The sequence below is a fragment of the Cucumis melo genome, chromosome 6 (genome assembly GCF_025177605.1).
Source record: "Cucumis melo cultivar AY chromosome 6, USDA_Cmelo_AY_1.0, whole genome shotgun sequence".
Taxonomy (NCBI): Eukaryota; Viridiplantae; Streptophyta; class Magnoliopsida; order Cucurbitales; family Cucurbitaceae; genus Cucumis; species Cucumis melo.
This window is the reverse complement of record NC_066862.1, coordinates 10,491,927-10,514,361: the sequence shown is the minus strand read 5'-3', so window position 1 is coordinate 10,514,361 and position 22,435 is coordinate 10,491,927. Positions and strand designations below refer to the sequence as shown.

Here is a 22,435-nt window from a genome sequence, read left to right as displayed (position 1 = left end):
GTGCCATTCTAATTCTTGTGCCGAAACGCCCCTTTAATTCGCAATTTTTCAAAATATTATGTAACCTTTTATATTTGAGAATGGTTTCCATTCGATTGAAATTACAAATTTATTAATTTATAATACTACAAAAGTAATAAAACTATTAAAACCTTAATTTTTTTTCAGAATTAATTAAAAGACATTAAAACTAAACTAGAAAACCAAATATTTAGTAAGTAATTCGATATTAAAAATATAAAATTTTAACTTGAAAGATAAAGATCGAAACAAGATTTCAATTTTATTTCAATATCAAAAGTAAATTGTAACATTTTAAAACTTAAAACCAAAATAAAATTATATTTGAAACTAAATAAAATTAAATCTAAAACTAAAGAGAGGTGAGTGTTGCTTTTTTCTTTCAATAAATTTTAAAACCATTAATCAAATAAAATTATTATTATTATTATGTTATTTGGTAAACTGTTATTTTATAAATATTTTGGTTGATTTTTCTCTAATGAAAACGATCGATTAGAGGCAAATGTTTATCAAATAGTAGAAACTTTTTTTTATCAACTAGTATGAGTGGGAAAGAGCTACATACTTATTAAAGACTCTTGGAGTGCAACGAAAATCCTTAATAATTTGTTGTCTTTGTCTATCAATCATACAAAATAGAATTTGTTAGAGCAAACTGTGTAGATGAAAGAACAAAAAGAAAAAAAAAAGTCCTTATCTATCATTCTTTAAATCAAAAAATAAATTTGGAGAGAAATTGAGTTGTGTGCAAAAGAAAACAAAAAAATACAAGTTTTAGAAAATGTGGTGAATAAAACTCCTTTTATAGTAACAAAATGATATTGCAAAACTACTAAAAAGTTAAAAAGTTTTGAAATCAATGTAATTATAATTAAAGGTAAAATCATAAATTCTAGAGTGGTTTTCTTTTTAGGAATAAATAGATAAAGACATTTCATATTTTACCTTCTTTAAATTTGATTACATTTAATGATAATTAATAATTAGAAATCATTTTTATTAATAAAACTCAAATAAAAGGTAAATATTAAAAGAAAGAAAAAACTAAAAAAAGAACTACAACAAATATGACAAAATTATCCATCAAATTAATTATAAAAATAGTTTAAAAAAATGGTAAATTAGGGAGAAAATGTTTCTCTATATAAACCATTTTAATATAGTATAGATATAGGTTGTACATTTCTGACTCTATACTTTTCAAAGTAATACACTTTTTTAAGAAAATTTGGTGTTTTTCTAAAAACAAAATTTTTGGTGTTTGAATTTTAAAAAAGCGACCAAATATTCAGATTTTTAAAGTATAAAAACAATAATGTGAATGTTTTTAGTGGGTTGTTTCATCTTTTAACTTCCTTTTGGTTAACTACTTTAGAGTAACTTTGTTACTCATGATTTATATCAACCTGGTTGGGGTCTATAATGCAATAATTCTTGAACTCCGTCAAATAAGAACTCTCTAACTCCTACGAAACAGGCCAACACATTCTAGGCATTATCACATCTCTAAATCGTCCCTGTATTTTAGTAGTATCATTAACAATAACAGAAGGCTTTTCAATATGCTAATTAAATAAAATTTTAACTAAATTAACATAAAAGCAAAGAGAGAAGCAACTATATAAACATTTAATTAATTAAGTTATGAGACTTAAAAAAATTTCAATCAAGTGGGTATATATTAAGATCCATCTCTTACACATCCATAGAACAAAAATAACAAACCCTAATTATTATTATTATTATTGTTATTATTTTTTTAAAATAAGAATAATATTTGGGAGGGTGAAGGTGGATAAGTGGAGTTCAAAGAATGTTGTATGATATGCATGGTTAATTTTTTATTTCTTGAGGATGAGGGCACAATCATCCTCGTAAATAAAAAGAATAGAAACAAATTGTTGAGGAAGATCGAGGATGACGATCAAAGGCTTCAAGGAATCGTTTCGATTGAATTGATAACAGGACAGCAATTACATCCATTCCTGTTGCAACAGAGCTTCGAGAGAAACCTTGCATCACTTTCCCAGAAGAAGGGAAGAAGAAGAAGAAGAAGAAGAAGAAGAAGAAGAATTCATAGGAGAGCTTTTCTTGATGTTCAATTTCTAAATAATTGGGCAAAGGGATGGATCCAGAACAAACGTTTATTCGAGTTCAGGAACGGTTTTCCCAGATGCTGACTCCTAAAGTCAGAGCCACTCTGGAGTATATGAATCTCTGTATAGCCATTACTTTGTTCTGTATTCTTGTGGTCATGCACGCGAACTACGTACAACAGGTTCTTCTCAACATTACGATTTGATTTATATGTGTTTTGTATTTTGGGAGTTTTCTGTAATGTTTTTTAGTCCTGTCTTTAGGGTTGCAATATTTGTTTCCGAATTTAGTGACACTGCTTGTCTCTATGTGTGTGTGTGTGTATATTTTAAATCTAGTTCTGATTTTCGGAAATGTTTTTTTTTTTTTAAATTTCCCTCTTACTTTTCTTGACTTGGATTGAGCCTTGCAAACTGTGGTGTAATGTGTGAGATCGTGGCACTTCAATTATGGGTATTGTAAGTTATCGTTATAAAGTCTTATTGATGAATTCTGGATGCAGTCTTTTAGAATGAAGATGCTGAAGTCGGGAGGTCATAATCTGGTTGTAGTGGCTTTCAGAATGTTTGAATTTGAATGGTTTAGGTTTCGAGTTGAATTCTTTAGTGTTCAGGACTCTCTATGTTGAGTTCATAAAATGAGTTCTGAAAGAGAATGAAATGTAGAGACTCTATTTTGAGTTGAACTCTTTAATTTTTAGAACATGAGTTAGACATATGGTAGACTAGCTTCTCCATCTCTCTTTTAATTATTGTTTGGGCCCTTTCTTGTTATGTATGGACTACAGGTTAGTTATTTAGTTTTTATGTTGTTTTAATTAAGCTTTGTTCTTCCTGCATTCAAAGCCTGGTTGTTCAAGTGAGCTCTCTGGAGTTGAGACAACAGAAGCGCAACTTATTCAAATTAAGGTAAGTCTTGTCTCCAAGTAGTCAAAGTTTGAACTGTTTGTTGCTTTTGGTGATCGTTATTTGATGATTTTTGGGAGAGCAAGAATTTCATACACCAATGTTGTCATGGCTTTTCTTTGAAGGCTTTTTGTTTGATAAAAATGAGAGATTATCAAAGACTCATATACTTCTGTGAAAGACTTTATGTAGATTTGTTTTTTATAAGAATTCTATTTCCTTCTTTTTCTTTTTAAAAAACTGTAATACTTTTCTGATTTCTGCCGATGCAATTCCTTTTTTGTTTGTCCAATCGGTATCTTTGCAATTTATCGTTCCTGCTTTCCATCTCACTCTCTTTGATTACGAGGTTATAATTTCCTGTTTAGAAAATGTTTGCTGTTGTTGAATCTAATTTCTTGTTTTGTGCCTAAGAAATTTCTTCCATTTTTCTTTGAACTTCTGTTGGTTTTTTTCCTAACCATCTTCTTTATCAATAAATAAACGTAAAAATGATTTTTATCAAATTATATGTTTCTAAAAACAAACATATAGACTATTCCTAATAATGGTCTCCCGATCATGGTATGTTATGTTTGTTTCTTTTCTCCCTCTCCTGACAGACAAGAAGAGGCACTTATTCCTAGAGACTGAACATTGGAATTAGATGAAATTTTTATTCTCAGTACTCAGTAGTAAAAATCTGATTTGCTTTTCAGTATGATGGTCAAAATTAGAAATGCTTGAGTATTCTACTTTCTTTAGTTTATGTTCTTGGATTTCTACTATTGATTGTTTTAGTTTATAAATTTCTATTAGTCTACATCTTAAATTACTTTTCCTGCATTTTGTCTTCCGTGCTTACTTACATCTACTTCAGTGTATAAATGATAAATCTAAACTTGTGTCATTTTTCATAGATAACGACTGCAGGCTTGTGGTCGCAAAATGAATCTGAACTTAACATTCAAGATGTCCCTGGTGGGGAAACTGTGAGAGAAAGTCTGGAAGTGGCAAATGATGAGGATGAATTAACATTTTTGGCTGCCAAATTTTGGTTAAATTGGTTTGGTTCAGGTGCTAGGAGGGGTAAGTTTGCACCAAAGCTCTGGAAATCAGATACAGAGATTCTAGAACATCAAGCAGAGAATACTTGTGGGGATCAATGCTCAAAAGCAGCAGTTGATGATACAGTCATCAAAGAAAAAGAAGAGTTCCACATTAGTTTCCTGATATCAGTCAAGGAGACCTTTAAGGCAGCAATTGTTCACTTTGGTAAAAGGTGGAACCGACGAATTTTATTTATTTGTAGACATACAAAGCAGATCCTGACCAGCTTGTGGAAGCTATCTGTGAGTAAATTATTGATGGCATTACTTTAATCGTAAGGTTCAAGCATGCTCCTTTATTGGTCAATTTTAGTTTCAATATTTTATTGAGTTAGCATTCTACTACAACTGTAATATAATGTAAAGCTCGTAAGAGGTCCTTCCTTTTTGTTTTAGATTATTATTATTTTATTATTTCAAATACAATAATGGGGTTTATTTTCCTGTTCTCCTGTTTTGTTGTTTGTTCTAGACTTCTAAAGTCATTTTATCGATAGACGGGGAAGGGGAGATGATTTCTTGGAGTTGGTACTTGGGATACTCCATTTTCCCTAAATTTTCTTGATTCTTATGGAATACTTAATTGAATAGGGTCCGACTCAAAAAATTAGAAACATTCCTTTTATCTGATTGGATGGAAGTAAATGTTTAACCTCAGAAAAATTCTTGCCTTTTTGGACCCATAAAAAATATTGTAGCTTCGCTCCAGCTGGATAAACCCTCCGAATTGCCTTGGGAGCTGTTATCCACAAAGCCATACCGCTTCCTTTGAAAGAATTTCCTGTGAGATTGCACCAAGTCTTAAGATCTCATGCGACCTATTGGAGCCCATTATAGAAAATATGCCGTTGGTGTTTTGGCAGTAATGTATCTCAGGACAGAGCAATGGGGCAAATAGCCACAATTGGATTCTATTGTTTGAATTGGTTTTACCAAGTTAAGGATCAAATCAAGAATTTAACCTCCACTAGGGTCTGTTAGATTTTATAATATGAATCGAAAAACCTTAGAAGAGGTGGAGGAATGGTGGATAAGAGATTTGCACATATATTTGGAGAAAAATGGTCCACTGTTGAGGCATGCACCTTCCTCGCGTATTTATTTACATTCTGGTTAGAATGCTTTTTTCTCCAGCATGGCTTTGCTGAAATTCTCTCATTTAGCTGTCTCTTAAATACCATCCCAACGTTTCATTGATCGTTGAGGCATGCACCTTCCTCGTGTATTTATTTACATTCTGGTTAGAATGCATTTTTCTCCAGCATGGCTTTGCTGAAATTCTCTCATTTAGCTGTCTCTTAAATACCATCCCAACGTTTGATTGATTGTTGAGGCATGCACCTTCCTCGCGTATTTATTTACATTCTGGTTAGAATGCTTTTTTTCTTTTCCAGCATGGCTTTGCTGAAATTCTCTCATTTAGCTGTCTCTTAAATACCATCCCAATGTTTCATTGCTCCAAACCTCGAACTCTTTGGTTGTGTAAAAGAAACCTCATATACACTAAACAGTTCTCAGAAAACTTTATCCTCCTACCAACTTTAAGCCAATGAGCTGGGAAATTAGCCTCTTCACGTGGCAATAAATCTTCAAGGGTTTGTCTCACATGTCACAACCTTGGAGATCTCTTTATATTAACGACCTCTTAAGTCACCACTCAACTTGCCAATTTGAGTTTACCTCAGTTAATAAGACACCAGATTACCATCTTGGTTTGACCCCTACTTCCTGGCCCCAAAATTGTTTTACTCAATATTAAAAAAGAAAAAAAGAAAATTCACAACTAACCCAAAAGGTTACCTGAGGGTTTAGAAATTTGCAAAATACCCAACGAATGGGTTTCTCTTTGATTAGAAATCTGCAAACTACCCAACAAATGATGTATATATATAATGAAGGAACTAGCCACATCTCTAATTAAACAGACACCAAATGGCCTAGAACAGCCTAAGCTAATAGATAAGAGGACAAGGTGGCCCTTCTATTTGACGTTACGTAAAGGCCCTCCAATCTAAGTTGATGGTAATAGGATTGCCAAAAAAGTTTGTGTTAGGTACTCCTTTTCTTTTTTTGAAATGGCAACAAGTCTTTGAAATGAGACAAATGCTCAAAGCACAAAGAGAGAGAAAATAGTATAGAGAGCTAAGGATTAGCAGGTGTACCCGAGCATCTTAACTAGGTTGACATCTTCTTAGCACCCTCATCATATCCATAATTGATCTAAACAAGCAAAAACCGAAAAACAAGGAAACAAGAACACAAAATCAAAATAGAACAATACATTGCTCAAACAAAACTTAAGTTGGAAAAATAAAAGCACACCCATTTGAACAAATGTCTTGAATGGAAAAGTCTTTGAATTGCTTGGAAAAAGTGCACCAAGGTGATGAATTTAGCTGAGCTACTTCAAAATGACCCATCCACCCAAGATGTATGGTGTGAAACACTCTTTGATTCCTTTGAAATCAAATTTCATCCAACAGCGCGTTAATCGCATTAGCCCAAATTAACCAAGGGCCTACTTTCAAAACTGGACCAGTAAGGAGTTGCCTAACATTATCCCCAAGCGACACTAAAAATACCGGACAGACTCCACCAGCACCGAGCAGCGTTGATGTTGGGTACAGTACAAGGTTACAAAAGCATTTAGAAAGAGTTAAACTTATCTGAAGATCCTAGCACTTTTTTTCTTTTCAAATAAAGCCTAAGATTGCTTTAGAAGGCATGGTCCCTAGCACTTTGGCCTTTTTCTATAAACCACCACTAGAGGGCACCTTTGAAAGCTGATGTTTGACAGGGTTCAAAGCTTTTGTAAAACTTCAGACTAGGAAAAAGATGAGCTATTTTGTTGAAGTACAACTAATAAGCCAACCCTCATAAAGTTGTAGCCTTAAGAAGGTCAATAACAAAATGCTTGGACCTCCTCCATATGCAAGTACATACACACTTATATGATAGTTTGTAGAACTGGTGCGTGGTTGGTTCACTGGGCTCATGTCTTTTGATGCTTGGTTATTTTAAAAAAAAGAGTTAATGCTTGGTGCTTAAGGGGGCATTTGGGGCAAGGAGTGAGGTTGTTTAATTTGGAAAGTTATTTAGTTGTGGGCCTATAGTAACTTAAAACTCTTTGGGCCAAACAGTCTCTGGTCTTTTCTGAATATAAGTCTCTGTTTCTTGACAAGAAAAAGAAAAAGAAAAGGAAAAAAAAACTCCTCTTTGGGCCAAAGAAGAAGCCAACTCCACTCCTACTCCTACTCCTTGGATCAATACATGCCCTAACTGATCAGGATCTAGCCTTCAAAATATTAACCTTCAAATTTGTGGCTTTATGTATGTTGATGCTTCGGTGATGGTCAATAGGGAATAATAAGATGTAAGTCTTATTCCTTAATCCTTAGATTGTTGACCTTAGAGCTTTTAATATTCCTAGACTAGCTGTTATGCATTTGAAACTTTAGTTACTGCTTGCAATCTTATCCTCCTAATTGTATGGTTTCCTTGCTGTTAACAAGTTGTTTCTTAAAAACAAAACTACTTTCAAACACGTTTTGCTGTTTGCCTGAATGCTAGAGCAGAATGTTGCAGGGATAAATTTGAGTCTTGATGTCTCCAAGTGGTCACACATTCTTCATCTGGACAGGATCCAGTCAGCTGCAGGTAAATAAGGCTACTTTCTTTATATGTTTCCTGCAATGATGTAATGACTTGAAATGCTTTCTTTTAATGTTGACACAGACCATCCGTAGAAAACCAGCCTTGTGTTTTGATAGAATTGGTTTCTTGGCCTTGATGCTTATGATCACGCTATTTGATTTTTGCATGGAGATAATTATTTATCCCCTCTTAGGCTTTCGTTCTACACATAAGTAGAATAGGCATGCATATATGATATATAATATAATCAATTTCATTCCTATGAAATGCATAGATGAGGCTTAAATACAAGGAATTCGTCCTAATTTTAGGCCGGGAGATCATTGAAAAGCTTTTTAATTGGCTAGAATTAAGAAAATAGAGTAGCTATAAAAATATTAGGATCTAGCTACCAATAATTGATATTGAAGCAAACAAGATCTTATAGCTCCCATGTCCCAACCTCTATATCTCTCTTTGCTTTCTTTATTTCTTTCTTCCTTCTTCTTAATACATGAAGTTATAGAATTCTTCTTCATTCATTCAAAATATTCCAAAAATAGGGGATGAGAAAGAGGGCACATCAATAGGTCATAATATTCCAAATACATGAAGTTTACGATTCTTGTTCTTGAGAGTCATCCTTTTCGTCTTGGGAGGAGAGATGTGAGGGTTTGGAGCCCTAATCCTTTGGAAGGGTTCTCGTGTAAGTCTTTCTTACAGCGTATGGTTAACCCTTCCCTCGCGGGCGAGTTGGTCTTCTCGTTGGTGTGGAGGGTTAAGGTCTCTAGAAAGGTGAGATTCTTTACTTGGCAGGTTTTTCATGACTGTATTAGTATGTTCGATAGACTTTATAGAAAGATGTCTTTGTTAGTTGGACCTTTTTGTTATATTCTATGTCGGAAGACTTGGACCATGTTCTTTCTCATTGTGAGTTGGCAACCTGTGTTTAGGATGCCTTTTTATAGACGTTCGACATTTCGTATGCTTGCCATAGAGATGTTAGAGTGATGATCGAGAAGCTCCTCTTCAATCCGCCACTTGAGGAGGATGCCATTTTCTTTGCCGCTCTTCTGTTTGTGTGAGTGTGATGTGAATAGGAGGATGTTTGGGGGGGGGGGGGGGAAGGGAAAGGGAGAATGGTGAAATTTGGTGTATTTTAATCATTTTCATGTTTGATGTTTCTCATTGGGCTTAGGGTTTAAGGTTTAGGGAGTTCACGGTTGTGGCTTCTTTTTTTTTTTTTGATCGAGGGTTTTGATTTTCGATTGGAAAGAAGGGATGTTCAGGTTTGTTTAGATCCCTAATTCGGCGGAGGACTTTTCTTGCAAGTCTTTCTTTAGGATTTTAGTCGACCCCTCTCCCGTTGTTGAGTCGATCTTTGATGTTTTATCGAGGTTGAAGATTTGTAAGAAAGTCAGGTTCTTTGTCTGGAAAGTCCTACTTGGCCACGTGAACTCAATGGATAAGTTCTCGAGAAAGCTACCTTCATTAATGGGTCCTTTTTGTTGTATCCTTTGTCGGAAGGTGAAGGAGAGCTCGAATCATTTTATCAAGAAGTGTTCGCATGCAAGATCGATTTGAATCATTTTTTTGCAGGAGTTTGATGTTTTGTTGGCTTGCTAGAGGAATGTTCGCATGATGGTCGGGGAATTACTCCTTCACCCTCCTTTAAGAGAGAAAGGACATTTTCTTTGACGTGCTGGGGTGTGTGTTGTGATTTGGGATCTGTGGGGAGAGAGAAACAACATAGTGTTTAGGGGTATGGAGAGGGACCTTAGTGAGGTTTGGTCCTTGGTGAGGTTTCATGTTTCTTTTTGGACTTTGGTTTTAAAGGTTTTTTGTAATTCTTCTATAGGTACTTCACCAGTTTACCTGGTTGGAAACCCTTTCTTCAGTGGGGTTCTTTTTTGGGGATTGTTTTCTTGGATGCCTCGAGGAGGGTCCCCTGTCTTTTGTGGGCTTAGCTTTTTGTACACCCGTGTATTCTTTTCCTTTCTTCCTCAATGAAAATTGTTTCTATCCAGTATCCCCCCAAAGAAAAGGTCATAGGCTGAAGCTGGATACCTATTCCTTATTCTGCTTGAATTTGTCGAGTTTTGTGGAAGGCTCTTATATTTGGCAAAGAATGAAAGAACTTTAACATAATTGAAAGGTTAAAAAACACTTTTACTCCCTAAAATAAAAAACATATTTCACTTTTTAATAAATTTTCATTGTTCTAATTTATCCTTCAACATTAAGATTTATTTTATATATTTGGTATCTTTCTCACATAACCAAATGTTAATAGTAGGTTTATTTTTAGTTATTATATATAAAATAAAATAATTTAGTATTTATTTACTAAACACAATAGCCAACTTGTTGAGGTCTAACTTAAAATTTACCTAATACTATTTTGCTTCAATTTACCGCAGATTTTTCTAAAAGCACGAAATTATTTAAAAGCCACAAAATCCCAAACGAAGCTTTTGACACACGGATAAAATTGGAATTTTGAAAGCATGTTGGCAAATACTCTAGATTTTGGCTATGTAGCGATGGAGTTATTGTACATGTTGCTGATGACCTGTTTTGATGTCTTTGCTTTGTATTTTTCTTTTCAGTGCAATGGCTCGTGAGAAGAAGTAAAAGTTTTGAACCAACATACTTGTATACTAGGGAAAAGGTAATTTATTTATATTTCCCATCTATTATTGTTATTATAACTTTTGCTAGATTACTTCTGTTTTCTAATTTGAAAATGTATTATTTTTGCCTATTTGAATTAATCCTGGTTTCTAGTACTTTTCTAGTTGCCTGCATTCCATTTTTTGGCAATAAGGTGGTTCATATGGTGCAGGGATATTTTTTATTACCAGAAGGAGCTAAGTCTAGGCATAATATACAGACAGTGAATATAACTATACCAGCTCAACATTCATGCTTTGGAAACAGGTATGTCTATTGATACGGTGAATCTACTTTTTGAATGTGGCATGTTATGTTTGTTGATTCCTGTATAAAATTTTAGTTCTAGTTCTCAGAGTACTAGTTAAGATTTCTAACTCATTTGTATTTTAAGATTTTTCATTTGTTCCTTGCACTTTTAATGTCTTAATCACCAATTCAGCTAAAAAGCTTAAGCTAGTAGTAAAGGCAAATTTAATATAATATCTAACACTCTACCTCACTTGTGGGCTCGAAATCTGAAGAAGATCCAACAAGTGGAAATCAATATTAAATAGGGAGGAAACAACAATGTAGGGTCTTGAACACATGACTTCCTTGGACTATCTGCTCTGATATCATCTTAAATCACCAATTCAACCCAAAAGCTTAAGCTTGTGGGTAAAGGGAAAATTTAATATAATATTTAACAAATTATCATAAGGGCTCTTTGTTAGCTTTTTCCTCTGTCTTTATAGCATTTTTTTAGGAGTGCAACTGCTTTGATTTGAACAAGGCAAGGAGGAAAAAGGGGCCTCATTTGAACATGTTTTCTTTCTCAAAAGTTAAAAATTGAAACATTATTGCTTGCTCAATTATTTCCAAATGTGATTTTGATTAGTAATTTTTCACTGATGTAAAAGAGAGGGCAACTGGATTTGAGGATAATTTGGAATCCTCCCACTCTAGAAACTAAGAAGATGCCAAAAAGAAAGATCCCAACTTATAAAAATGAAAATAGTAAACAATTGATGAGCTGAAGAGCTAATCTTTAAGGCTCGGAAGTAAGGTAAAAAATTCTAGGCTCCCTTGGCACCATCAAGAATTCTTGGTTCTTTTCAAGCGTAATTGTCAACATATAGCCTTGATGGAAGGACCTTAGATCTCAACAATTAGTTGCGTGGCTTTGCCAACATGCCCAGTCAAGGAACAACATGTTAGGCACTGTAAGGAGAGATACTGTTGGGAGGCCTCAAATTGTAAATAACTATCCTAGAAGGGGTAAAAAGGGGAATGACTGTGGGCCATGGCTTTTATGAGCCAGAGTTTGGTTTGTACATTTTTGTGTGAGTTGCAAGATGATAGGTTGGTTTTAGTTCATACCTGGTATTTTTCTGGGATTATTATGTGTATTTTGAATAGAAAGTAGTTTTAGAGGAGAGAGATAACTGATGCTGTCGAATACGCTGGTTTTCCCTGAAGTCCTTTTGAATCGATACAATCACTAGTAAGACCAAGTTTTCCTACAAATATTGGCGAATGTTAAAATGTTTTTGAAGCAAACAAACTAGTTAGTTTTTTTTTTTTCTTTTTTTCATCCTTGTATTTATGTTGAGCTGATAAATGTGAGTTTCTTCTTAGAATTCTATCTGACCTAATCTTTCATTTGTAGGTTCATATATTTTTTACATCTCTTATTGCACTTGGAATTACTTCATGTAATCTTCGTGGCATTATTTGCATTTTTGTAGTTTCATGAAATCAACGAAATTCAATTAGATTGTTTCTCATCCCAAAAAAAGATTCATTACTTTTGATTGTAATTTTGTTTGTCTTAGCAACATTTTTATTCTTTCTTGAACTAATTGAACATCTTATGGGGTTAGCTGTGAATTTTTAAAATAAGAACTGCGGAGGGAAGCAATTATTTCATAATCACAAGCATATTAATAATGATAATGATGATTATTTTTTGGCAGATGGCAGCAACTTCTCATTAACAGATTTGTTGGGTATGATACTATCTTGATGAACAGCTTACTTACCTTTCCAGGTCAAGGTAATAACTGTCTGTAGTTACTTTGTTATGGTGGAAACTGGAAAATGTTTGTGTGCGTTGCATGTGCTTTACTTGAAATCACCTGGTTTTCTTTCTCTTCCGCATCTTCAATTGGCATTTTGTAGACTTGTTAAAATTACCGCTAGTAATTGATTTAGTGTAAAGAGTAATCTTTCAGCTCCAAAATCTTTTTAATCTCTCTCTCTCTTAATTATTATTATTCAGAAAAAGCAAACTTTCATTGAGATAGATGAAAGGATATACAAGGGAAATCATTGTTTAAGCTTGAGTGGTTTTCTTAGGACTACTTATGTTTTATTAATGAGTTACTATGATTTACCCATAACCTTAAACGAGTGACCAACATTAGCATAGCTCAATTATCTCTATTGTTTTGTTTACTTAGGAGGATGTATACCATCATTTGCATCTCCAGCTAAGTTTAGATTTGTTTCAGGCTATCTTTACAATTACCAAACAAAGGAGTTTTACAATCTTAGCTATGCATTTGAGCCGCCAGAGGGCCCTGCCAGATTTGGAGGTTTGTTGATTTATCCTTTTTTTACTGCATTGATATGATCCTTTCATATGATGATTTAATAACTGAAGGTTTATGTTTATTCGCTATCATTCTCCATGTGTTTGTTGTCACGTTACAGTTTATTAAGTAGAGTTTAGGTTTGAAATGGTGTCCTTTCTAAATAAACTTTTCCATTCAACCATTAAGGTTTCATGTCTGTTCTCAACGTTTTTTTTTTTTTTTTGAACAAGAAACAAAAGTCTGTTCTCAACTTAATTAGTTCTAATTTTTACAGGTCTGTTCTACTACTAGGAATTTTTTCTATCCTTTTTAATACATGTGCGTTAATCTTAGTTATACATAAATTTTGATTATGAGGGCTGACCTTTTATGTTTCTCACTTTTGGGGCTTGTTTTTTGTAAGCCCTTATTCATTTTGTCCAAATATCTGTTCTCACAACCTGTTTCCATTCAGACTACTTTGTGACCAAGTGTGGTGTGCTCATGATGTCTCTCTTCGTTTTCTTCACTACCACCATGTCGGTGTCATTTACATTAAGGGAAACACAGACTCGCATGTTGAAGTTTACAGGTTCCTTTCTTTCATTTGCTTTATGAACTTACGGCTTTCTGAGAAGTTCTGTTTCTTTGTACTGCTTTATAGCTTCATGTGCGGCATGCTCTAATGGATGCCTACAACTACATTTTATTTAGGGAGATCTCCTATCTACTGCCTGCATATGAGCCTCAATATGTTTATGTTGCACGTGCAACATTGTTTTCTATATAAAGTATGATGGTAGACTGTCAATTATGGTAGCGTACTAGACATACATAATACATTGAGTCGGTGCATTTACATATATTTACACTAAAAAAATGTGATTAAATGCTGCAACTCTGTTGAATTTTAAAGTTTAAACATAAGGATTTTGTAGGTAGGGTCATCATTCATTAGAAATGGTGGCGTTAGATAAAATTCTTGGTACAAAACTTGAGTTATATAAATAATTTCTGTTACTGCTCATAGTAAAATGGTTGATTGAGTGGAGCTTGTTCTGCATCCAATGGATCACACTTAATAAATATTTTTTAAGACAGGAACATTTATATGGCTGGATTCTGAGATATCTGGTCTGCCAGCACGGTTAATGAATATGGCCATCCATTCTTACATATATAGTAGAACTAGGAAGGGTGTATTAATTATCTTGAAATATAATGGCTTTAGACTTGTTTTTAATTTCTGCAGTGCAGCTTCAACACCATGCTCGACATCAACTCCCAACTTTTCAGTTGATTTTTGTGCATGTAATCGAGTCACTTGTCTTTGTTCCAGTAAGCACTCCAGATTGTTGCTTTACTATTGATATGTACGCCTGCTTATATTTCTAGATTTGTTTTACTCTTTGGTGGTCCTACGGAGGATTTTCTTGCTAATAGTCTATTGTTGAATTTGCAGATTATGATTGGTATACTATTTTTCCTGTTTGAGTTTTATGACGATCAGCTCTTGGCTTTCATGGTCTTGATCCTGGTGTGGTTAAGTGAATTATTTACACTAATTAGGTCTCTCTCTCTCTCACTCTCTCTCTATTACATACACACACTGTATATCCTGTCGAATGACAACTGGTTTTTTTGATAAAATCAACTAATGTCATCGATCAGAAAACAATTTAAAAACAACCCAAGTTATGCATGAGAAAAATATAGCTAGACAGTAACCAAAACCCTAGGTCGGAAACCATCCCTCAGAAAACGGTCACTACTTCGATCTCTGCCCCATCTTTCGGCGCTTTCGCTTCAACCTCCTCATAAAATCAACTTATGTCATAGAAAAAAAAAGAAAGAATATGAGTGCAAAAAACAAACCTACAAAAACCCCACTAGAGAGAGAGTTTCCACCTAAATAAGAATAATGATGCATATTATTTACCGCCTCCAAGGAAAAAAAAGCACATTTGGGGTTGTTTGGCCCAACTTCAAATGGGTGCTCCTGTGTCTGGGACTTCAATTACAATATATGGTGTTTTCAATTATTATAACCTACTATTAACTACCATATTACTATTTCAAATTCCTCTTTGTCAAGTGTTTACCATTTCCTACTTGAACTAAAATAGTTTGCAACTCAAACACAGATTATTATAATTTAATTTATTGAGTACTGATTTTTATAACTCAGGACTATAAGTATGGACTACAATAACAAACTCAGTACCTAGAACACCCCTTTTTGTTTCCTGTGGAATGCACAATTGGAGAAACCTATAGTGGTGTTGTATGGAGTAAATTAAAGAAAATTATTTTGGCCACATTTTGTGGGTAGTTCACAAAAAATTTCATTAAAAGTTAATAATTACATTAGATGTCATTTAGAAATATTATGTAGGTGAAAGCTCCTCTATTTGATTTGGCCATCTGGCTGTGGTGGACAAGGTTGGAAGGATAATCTTTATCGTGGATTTTGTTCTTACAGCTTGAGGAGTACTTAGTCCAAATTAAAATAAGATGATATTTCTTTTTTGAGTTCCTAGGTTAATATAGTTTGACTTAAGTATAACATGGATAGTCATTCATCTGTCGTGACAAAAGTTTGTAGTGGTAAGGCTGTGTATAACCATTTTTTTTTCTATTCTTATGCTAAGTTTTGATAACGTAATGCAAATGCTTCGTGTATAACCAATTTTTTTATTCTTATGCTAAGTTTTGATAACATAATGTAAAAGTTTGCTTCTTGTAATTTATTCAATAATCAGATCTATCAGTTCTGCACCATAGCTTATAGTTGAATCAGTGTTACACCAGCTGGGCACGATATATATATGATGTACTTGTACACCTGTAGCTATTACATAATCTAATGTAATTGCGTTTTCATTTCCTGCAGTGTACGGACTCCAATATCGATGAAGTTTTTCCCCCGCTTTTTTCTGCTCTATTTTTTGGTTTTTCATATTTATTTCTTCTCGTATGCTTACGGTATGCCACTGATCTATCAAACCATTGTGGGGCTTACAAACTTATAGTTGACCAGATCCTTAATTTCATCCTCACAAAAATTTCAGGTTTTTCATATTTGGCTCTTTCTACAACTGCAGCCTTTATGCAGCATTTGATTCTATATTTTTGGAACCGCTTTGAGGTGAAGTATTTTCCATCTTCATTTAATTAAGTGCGTTTACATGATTTTCAGAAAAAGTACTATAATCATTGTCTTAGATTTGAACTTGTGTTTTATTTCAACTAAGTTCTCAAAGTCAGCCTGGTCTGTTGTGTTATTTTCTCTACACATATTTCTATGTTCAGTTGAGGTTGGTTAAGACTAAAGGCATGTTTGGAATGACTAAGAAAGTTATTCCAAAGGGCCTTAAGTTGCTAGTATATATGAAGCATAAGATATTCGTTGATTTGTGAAATTGGATCTATTGTATACTGGTTTTCTGGACATGAATTGAGAGAGCCACATTACGAGTTCATCCATTTACATTCTCCAAGTAAAGTCGATCAAATTTTTACATAGATGCACTTGGCTTCTTTGTATGATGTCTTGTCACTCTCTCGCACATTGTTGCATATCACCACTCATTTAAAATATAATTAACCATCACATCCAATACAGGTACCGGCTTTGCAGAGGTTCATGCAAAACAGACGATCTCAGATACATCAGCATCCAGACTTCCACATTACCTCTTCTACAATTCTAGCCTCCACATTGCATATCACAAGGTTAAACACCAGGAATCCCACTGGACAAAATACAGATCCAAACTCCGGACAAGATTTAAGACCTGCATCTGGAACCACGCACACTGAACCTGGAGGCGGGACCGGAGAAGTTCCCCATCCTCTAGAGCAAACTGAAAACAATAGTCTCGATAGAACTGGGGACAGGATTCAAATTCCAGGACAGCATGAACTTGGGCAACCGAGGAATGTGAATTCTTTTAGTTCTCTGTTGTTTTGGATCTTAGGAGGGGCTACATCTGAAGGTATTAACTCATTGCGTTCGATATTCCGAGAGTCGAGGAACAATGGTCAAGTTTATACAGGATCACCTACTGAGGAGAACAATGGGAATCAGAATGTTCAGTAGTCTTGGATTTTCATGACTGATAACTGATCTATAGGTGTTGACATTCCCCAACTGGTGTATGTAACTTGAAGATTGATTTGGCAATGGGGGGATGGAGACGGGGAAACAATGGATAAGAAAGGAAGAAACGGTAGGTAGAATGATATTTGATCTAATTGTCTTTGTTACAATGCTGTCCTTCAGTTTTATTTATGTTTATAGCAATGGAGAAAAATCTACTTGAAGCCATTGTGATAGGAGCCAGGAGATCTTGTTCTGTGTATAGAAAGAAGAAAAATGTTTATTGGTACTTCCACAACTTGTTGAAAAATGGTAAAAGATGAAGGAAACACTTTTTCTTGCAACGATCTTTTGTCAAATGAATGCATGTCTTTGGTATTATTATTATAAATTTTGGTGGAAACTTTGTCCTTTTATTTCTTCTCGTTTGCTGATTACATTGTTTATATTCTGTCCTTTTTTATTTTTTTTAAATTATAATATTTTTTTCTTAAAAGTAAAAGATATTATTTAGTTTTGAAACGAATAAAGGTTTGTTTTAAATCACTTGATATTCGGAGAGACATCACTTCTTCTTATGAATTTTATAATTTACATTTTATGTAGTGGAAACTTAAGCTAAATTTTGGGAGGGAAAAATAGGATTTTTCAAAAACCTTTTCTTTTTTGTTTTTTGTTTTTTTTGAATTTGGTTAATAATTTCCATATTCTGTTTAAACCAGCACTATTCTGAAAGTTCAAGAATCTAAAAAGATTATGAAACAAAGTTTGAACTTTCTATACAAGATAGATTCATGATTGGAATAAGATAAAATTTATTAGTTATGTTATTTCCAAAGAAATGTGGTAACGTCATGTGTTTATCCAACTTGGAAAATCATACTCACTTAAATAATAATGTGTACGCTACATCTAAAGTGATATATTTCTTAAAAAACTATCTAATGATATTTAATTATTAGGTTAGAGGGTATTTATTTACTATTATTATCTTTAATAGGAAGAGTATATAGGTTCTGATCTTGTCGATGAGCACGCACCTCTCGGTTGATAGTGGGAGACGCCGCCTTTGCTCAATTTGGGTCAGACCTCGATGTTGCGAATTACTTGTTTTTTCTTCTTAAGATGGATGAATTAAAATTAACCGGTCTAAATTTTCAAGGGGTGAGTTAGTGTTTTGATGCTTTAAACTATACTGACATATGCATGTGGAATTAATCTATTTTAGATATCATGCACAATACTTTTTAAACGTGTGACAATTTTAAAGTACAATTATAAATTATAAACTCTTGTTGTGGTTTTTTGATTTTTTTGAAATGTTCAAACAAGAGAACAAAGACAACAAACAAACGGACATTACCAGAGAGCAATAAGATTTTGAAAAATACATGAAGGAAAAGACTAAAATTTTAAGGGAAAAAACCCTCTTTTATTCCTAAGAAAAACAATAAAATAGAAAAAAAGAAAAGAAAAGAAAAGAAGGAAACGCCCATTTTCACATGATGTTGATCCATGTGTACCTAGACCTCCAAATGGTGCAATTCTACCTCTTCTCTAATTATGCTAATTGTATCCATTAGTTGTAACCATTGTTGATGTCAAACGTTAGATAGGGGAAACACATTTAATTACCCACATGTGACACTAACAATGAATTTTGTTTGAAGAACAGAAGAAAGCATGTAACCTATAAAAGAGAAAATTCTTACAGTGCGGTGTTTACCTCACACTATGTTGTTTAAGGTAAAGAGTGAAAGAGTTTGGGAGGAGGATTCTAGATACCTCATATGAAGTTATAATGATGTATTTATAGAGAAAGTTCACATATGGTATTCTCTGGAATTTTGAGCCACTTATGGACAATTGAATAACCAACAGGGTCAAAGGGACATGTGTTTGGTTTTGTGTTTGGCTAGGGTCGGTCTCATCCTTGGTTGAGCCCAAGTGTCTTCCTTGAGTTATATTTTGGGCATAAAGTAATACTTTGAGTCAAGGGCATGCTTAAAACATGTCACTTTAGGCACTTGCGATAAGCATCGATCTTGACCTTAGCCGAGACAGAGGCTGCTGTCTTAGGTCTGGCCTAAGCCAACATCATTTTTTAGGCTCATTTTGATCTTTATTTGCTACTTTCAGTCCATATAATGCTTATCAACTTTTTCATTTCTAAATGTCAATTATGGATTGGTTCAAAACCATCCATAATTTTAATCTTCACTCTCATGTTGAATTTTGAGGTTTTGATACACAGTTATGAGCTAAACATTCTTGGTCCGACTTGAGAGTATAATTTCTTCTAACTTGTGGTGCTTTGTGACCCTATTAGTCAGTTCTTAGTGAGACGGAGCTTCTCATCATTGACCGTGTGAGGTGTCCACAGATTAACCCATCAAACTTGTAAGGTTGATGTTGGAAACTTCTTTGGACGAAGCTTTAGGCCCCTAGAGTTACCTTGGGGGTGTTCCAGAGTGGTTTTTAGATTATCTTGGAGATGACCCCATGATACTCTACCAATAGAGCCTCCAGGTTTCATAATTTTGAGGCTAATCCCTTTTTTTGGGGACTAACATCGTATATCGTATCTTATAACAAAGAGATGAAAATCAATTTTCTTAAGATTATAAACACCTTCTTCAAAAAGATGAGCATCGATTTTTTAGAGGTGAAGTAGCCTGGATATGACCATTTTCGAAGCTTGAGAGCTTGAGAGAGATGAATATTGATTACTAAAAGTTGAGATGATCACCAACAAATGGTCATCTCTAGCGCTTAACAGAGATAAGGAAGTATATTCCCTCTAGCGTTTAACAGAGATAGGGAAGTATATTCCCGCTATCTGTTTTTTGTTTAACGGGGAAGTATATCCTCTGCAAAGCAGTTCTCTGTTTGATGGAAAAGCCTATCCTCTGTCAAAGTTGTTTTTTTTGTTTAATCGGGAAGCATATCCTCTGTAAAATTAATTTGTGTTTGATAGGGAAGCATATCCTTGCATAGTCCTCTTAAGATGGGGTAGACCTAGATCATGGGAAGTCGACATGGCCTTAACCTTTGTAGGTTAACCTCGAACTTGGCCTAGACTGGTCAACCTCAGGTGATGGCTTCTATTCGTTTAGGTTTCACATGTCTATTTTCCATTGTCTCTTTTTCTTTTAGGCTTCTAATCGATCCTTAGTCTCTAGTGGTGCTCTTCAACCTCAACCAGATCAACCTTGGACTATCTAAATTTTGACTCAATTTGAAACAATGGAGCTTCATTATTTTAGCTTCTTGAGCACTTTAATGTGAATATGTAGTTAAGACTTGTGTTTGCCTCTGAATGATCAACTTAGCTTTTCATCAATAATATTGAGCTTTAGCCTCAACAAGTTTTTGATGGATAACATACAAACGCAGCGGAATAAGGATCAAAAAATTACTCTATATACAACTAAAAGCTTTAGTGATTAACATGCTAAAAAAAGTCCTAATTACATTAATTAAGGTTAAGAGAAAACTTACCTTTGAAGCTCCCGATCCTCCAAATCTCCTCATGATCACGAACCCGTGACCAACACTAGTGTTGACCCGCTATTTTCCGGACTAAGAACCAGGTTGTGGGACCCGTATGTGAAGGGAAAAAATAGAGAGATGGAATGGAATTGGAGGAATGAAACAAGGAACCAACATTTGGTTATGTGTGAGAGAGGTAAGAGAAATTTTGATAAAATTTGAGTAATTTCTAAAATTCTCAAAATAATTTTCAAAAACTATATTTATAAAAACATTACATGCAAAATTGCATGAAAAATATTTACAAAATAACACCTCTTCTTCCACTAAGTTTAATGGGCTATGTGTTTACATCTTATGTAAAAAAGTTTCCTACTAAGTGTTAGTGGAATTATCCAACAAAATGTTGGATTTTCCCACTAACTCTAGTCCAAGGGCAATATGGTCATTTTACCATTTTATCCGTCTTGACTAATTCCGACATTCTGAGCATGAATCCACATTCATTTTTCTGAAATTCAAATCACATTTGAATATAAAGCCGGTCAAAGTTGACTTTTCAAAATCAAAAGTCAACATTTTAACTTTTTACAACTTTGACCATTTTCATCATTTTTGAGCTTCCAAATATGAATCTGTATTCGTATTTTTAATATTTAAATCATATTTAAACATAAATCTCTATCCAACATATAATCGATGGCTATATCAAATATATTTGTCAGTTTCTCTCTCTTTACCTAATTTAAACAATTCAAATTATTCCAACAAATTGTTCTAAGTTAATTCCATATGAGTTAGTAGGAAAACTTAAAGATCATGGACTCCAACGATCCAAGATTAATTGGCCAAACCCTTTTAGACCAAGCTAACCAACATTCGATAACTAAAAGGTCATTCCACTAAAATTTCGTAGTTGTACTCCCGTCACTTTAGATATATTTGTGTCCATCTGATATAACCATGATCAGTAAGTTAATTCTTCAGAGGTTGTTCGTAACCTCGATTGAGTCAAAATACCATTTTACCCTTAAGACTACATCTTGTTCCTTAAGTCTCACTGATCTACTATTGAACATTTGATTTAAGGTCTAACCTGTAAACCAAATTCCTCTCAAGCTAATGAAAGGGCGGGATCCCTTGTTCAAATCTTGGATTCAGTCCTTAAGGGAACAACCTATCTACTAACCCTAAAACGGGTAGGAGCGAATTCCGTTTTGCACCCTATGTCCTTAGCCATCCACACGGTCTTACCCCTGAAATGGAAGACTTATTGGGCCAACGTCATTCAGCTACCCTCACCTATGCAAATCTAAGGATACTACCATTTGAATAAAAGTTCATAGTTAGCTCAGGATTAAGATTAAGATACCAAGGTCATCATAATCAAAATAGTCAATTTATATAGTCAATTGTGTTATAACTTAAAAATGACTATTTCATGGTTCCAGTCTTATGCAAACTATTTACATAGGATGCCCTCACTTCCATGTCCCTACATGAACGATTCAAGATCACATCATTTGTACTAACTATAGAGCAGAGCGTATCCATAGTGTTCTCGAAATAAGACGTCCAACCTTATTCATACACTATAGACTGTTTGGACTATAAACTCGAATTTGATCCACATTTACGTCTCTACATAAAGTCCAAGTCTACACTAGAATGCCTCGGGACCTTAATTAATTGGATTCAAGATCATAATATTCTATTTTCACTAATAAGTCCCCAATAACCACTTTATTGAATAGAATATAATTTTCACTACAAACAACGAGTTTTAAGACATAAATTCCAATAGTTTTCATAGTGTGCATGATGTACTTGGTCACATACAGATGGTGAAAACATTTTACCTTG

At 34.1% G+C, this 22,435-nt stretch overlaps 1 protein-coding gene across 1 annotated transcript; it reads left to right on the top strand.

The window, feature by feature from the left end:
- The first annotated feature begins 1,831 nt into the window (after nucleotides 1-1,831).
- Nucleotides 1,832-17,424, top strand: LOC103496115 (membralin-like protein At1g60995). Its single transcript, XM_008457851.3, has 14 exons — nucleotides 1,832-2,302; nucleotides 2,967-3,029; nucleotides 3,926-4,357; nucleotides 7,690-7,771; nucleotides 10,357-10,418; nucleotides 10,593-10,687; nucleotides 12,379-12,458; nucleotides 12,916-12,999; nucleotides 13,454-13,570; nucleotides 14,231-14,316; nucleotides 14,441-14,547; nucleotides 15,872-15,963; nucleotides 16,050-16,126; nucleotides 16,604-17,424. The coding sequence occupies exons 1-14, from the start codon at nucleotides 2,150-2,152 to the stop codon at nucleotides 17,078-17,080; spliced, it is 2,007 nt and encodes a 668-aa protein (XP_008456073.1). The 5' UTR covers nucleotides 1,832-2,149; the 3' UTR covers nucleotides 17,081-17,424.
- Nucleotides 17,425-22,435: the final 5,011 nt, after the last annotated feature.

Bases quoted from the DNA above. Each gene is read 5' to 3' on its own strand.
- LOC103496115 (XM_008457851.3), top strand. From the start codon at position 2,150: ATGGATCCAGAACAAACGTTTATTCGAGTTCAGGAACGGTTTTCCCAG. The intron at 3,030-3,925 runs GTAAGTCTTGTC...CATTTTTCATAG, and splicing joins CGCAACTTATTCAAATTAAG to ATAACGACTGCAGGCTTGTG. The intron at 14,317-14,440 runs GTAAGCACTCCA...TTGAATTTGCAG, and splicing joins AGTCACTTGTCTTTGTTCCA to ATTATGATTGGTATACTATT.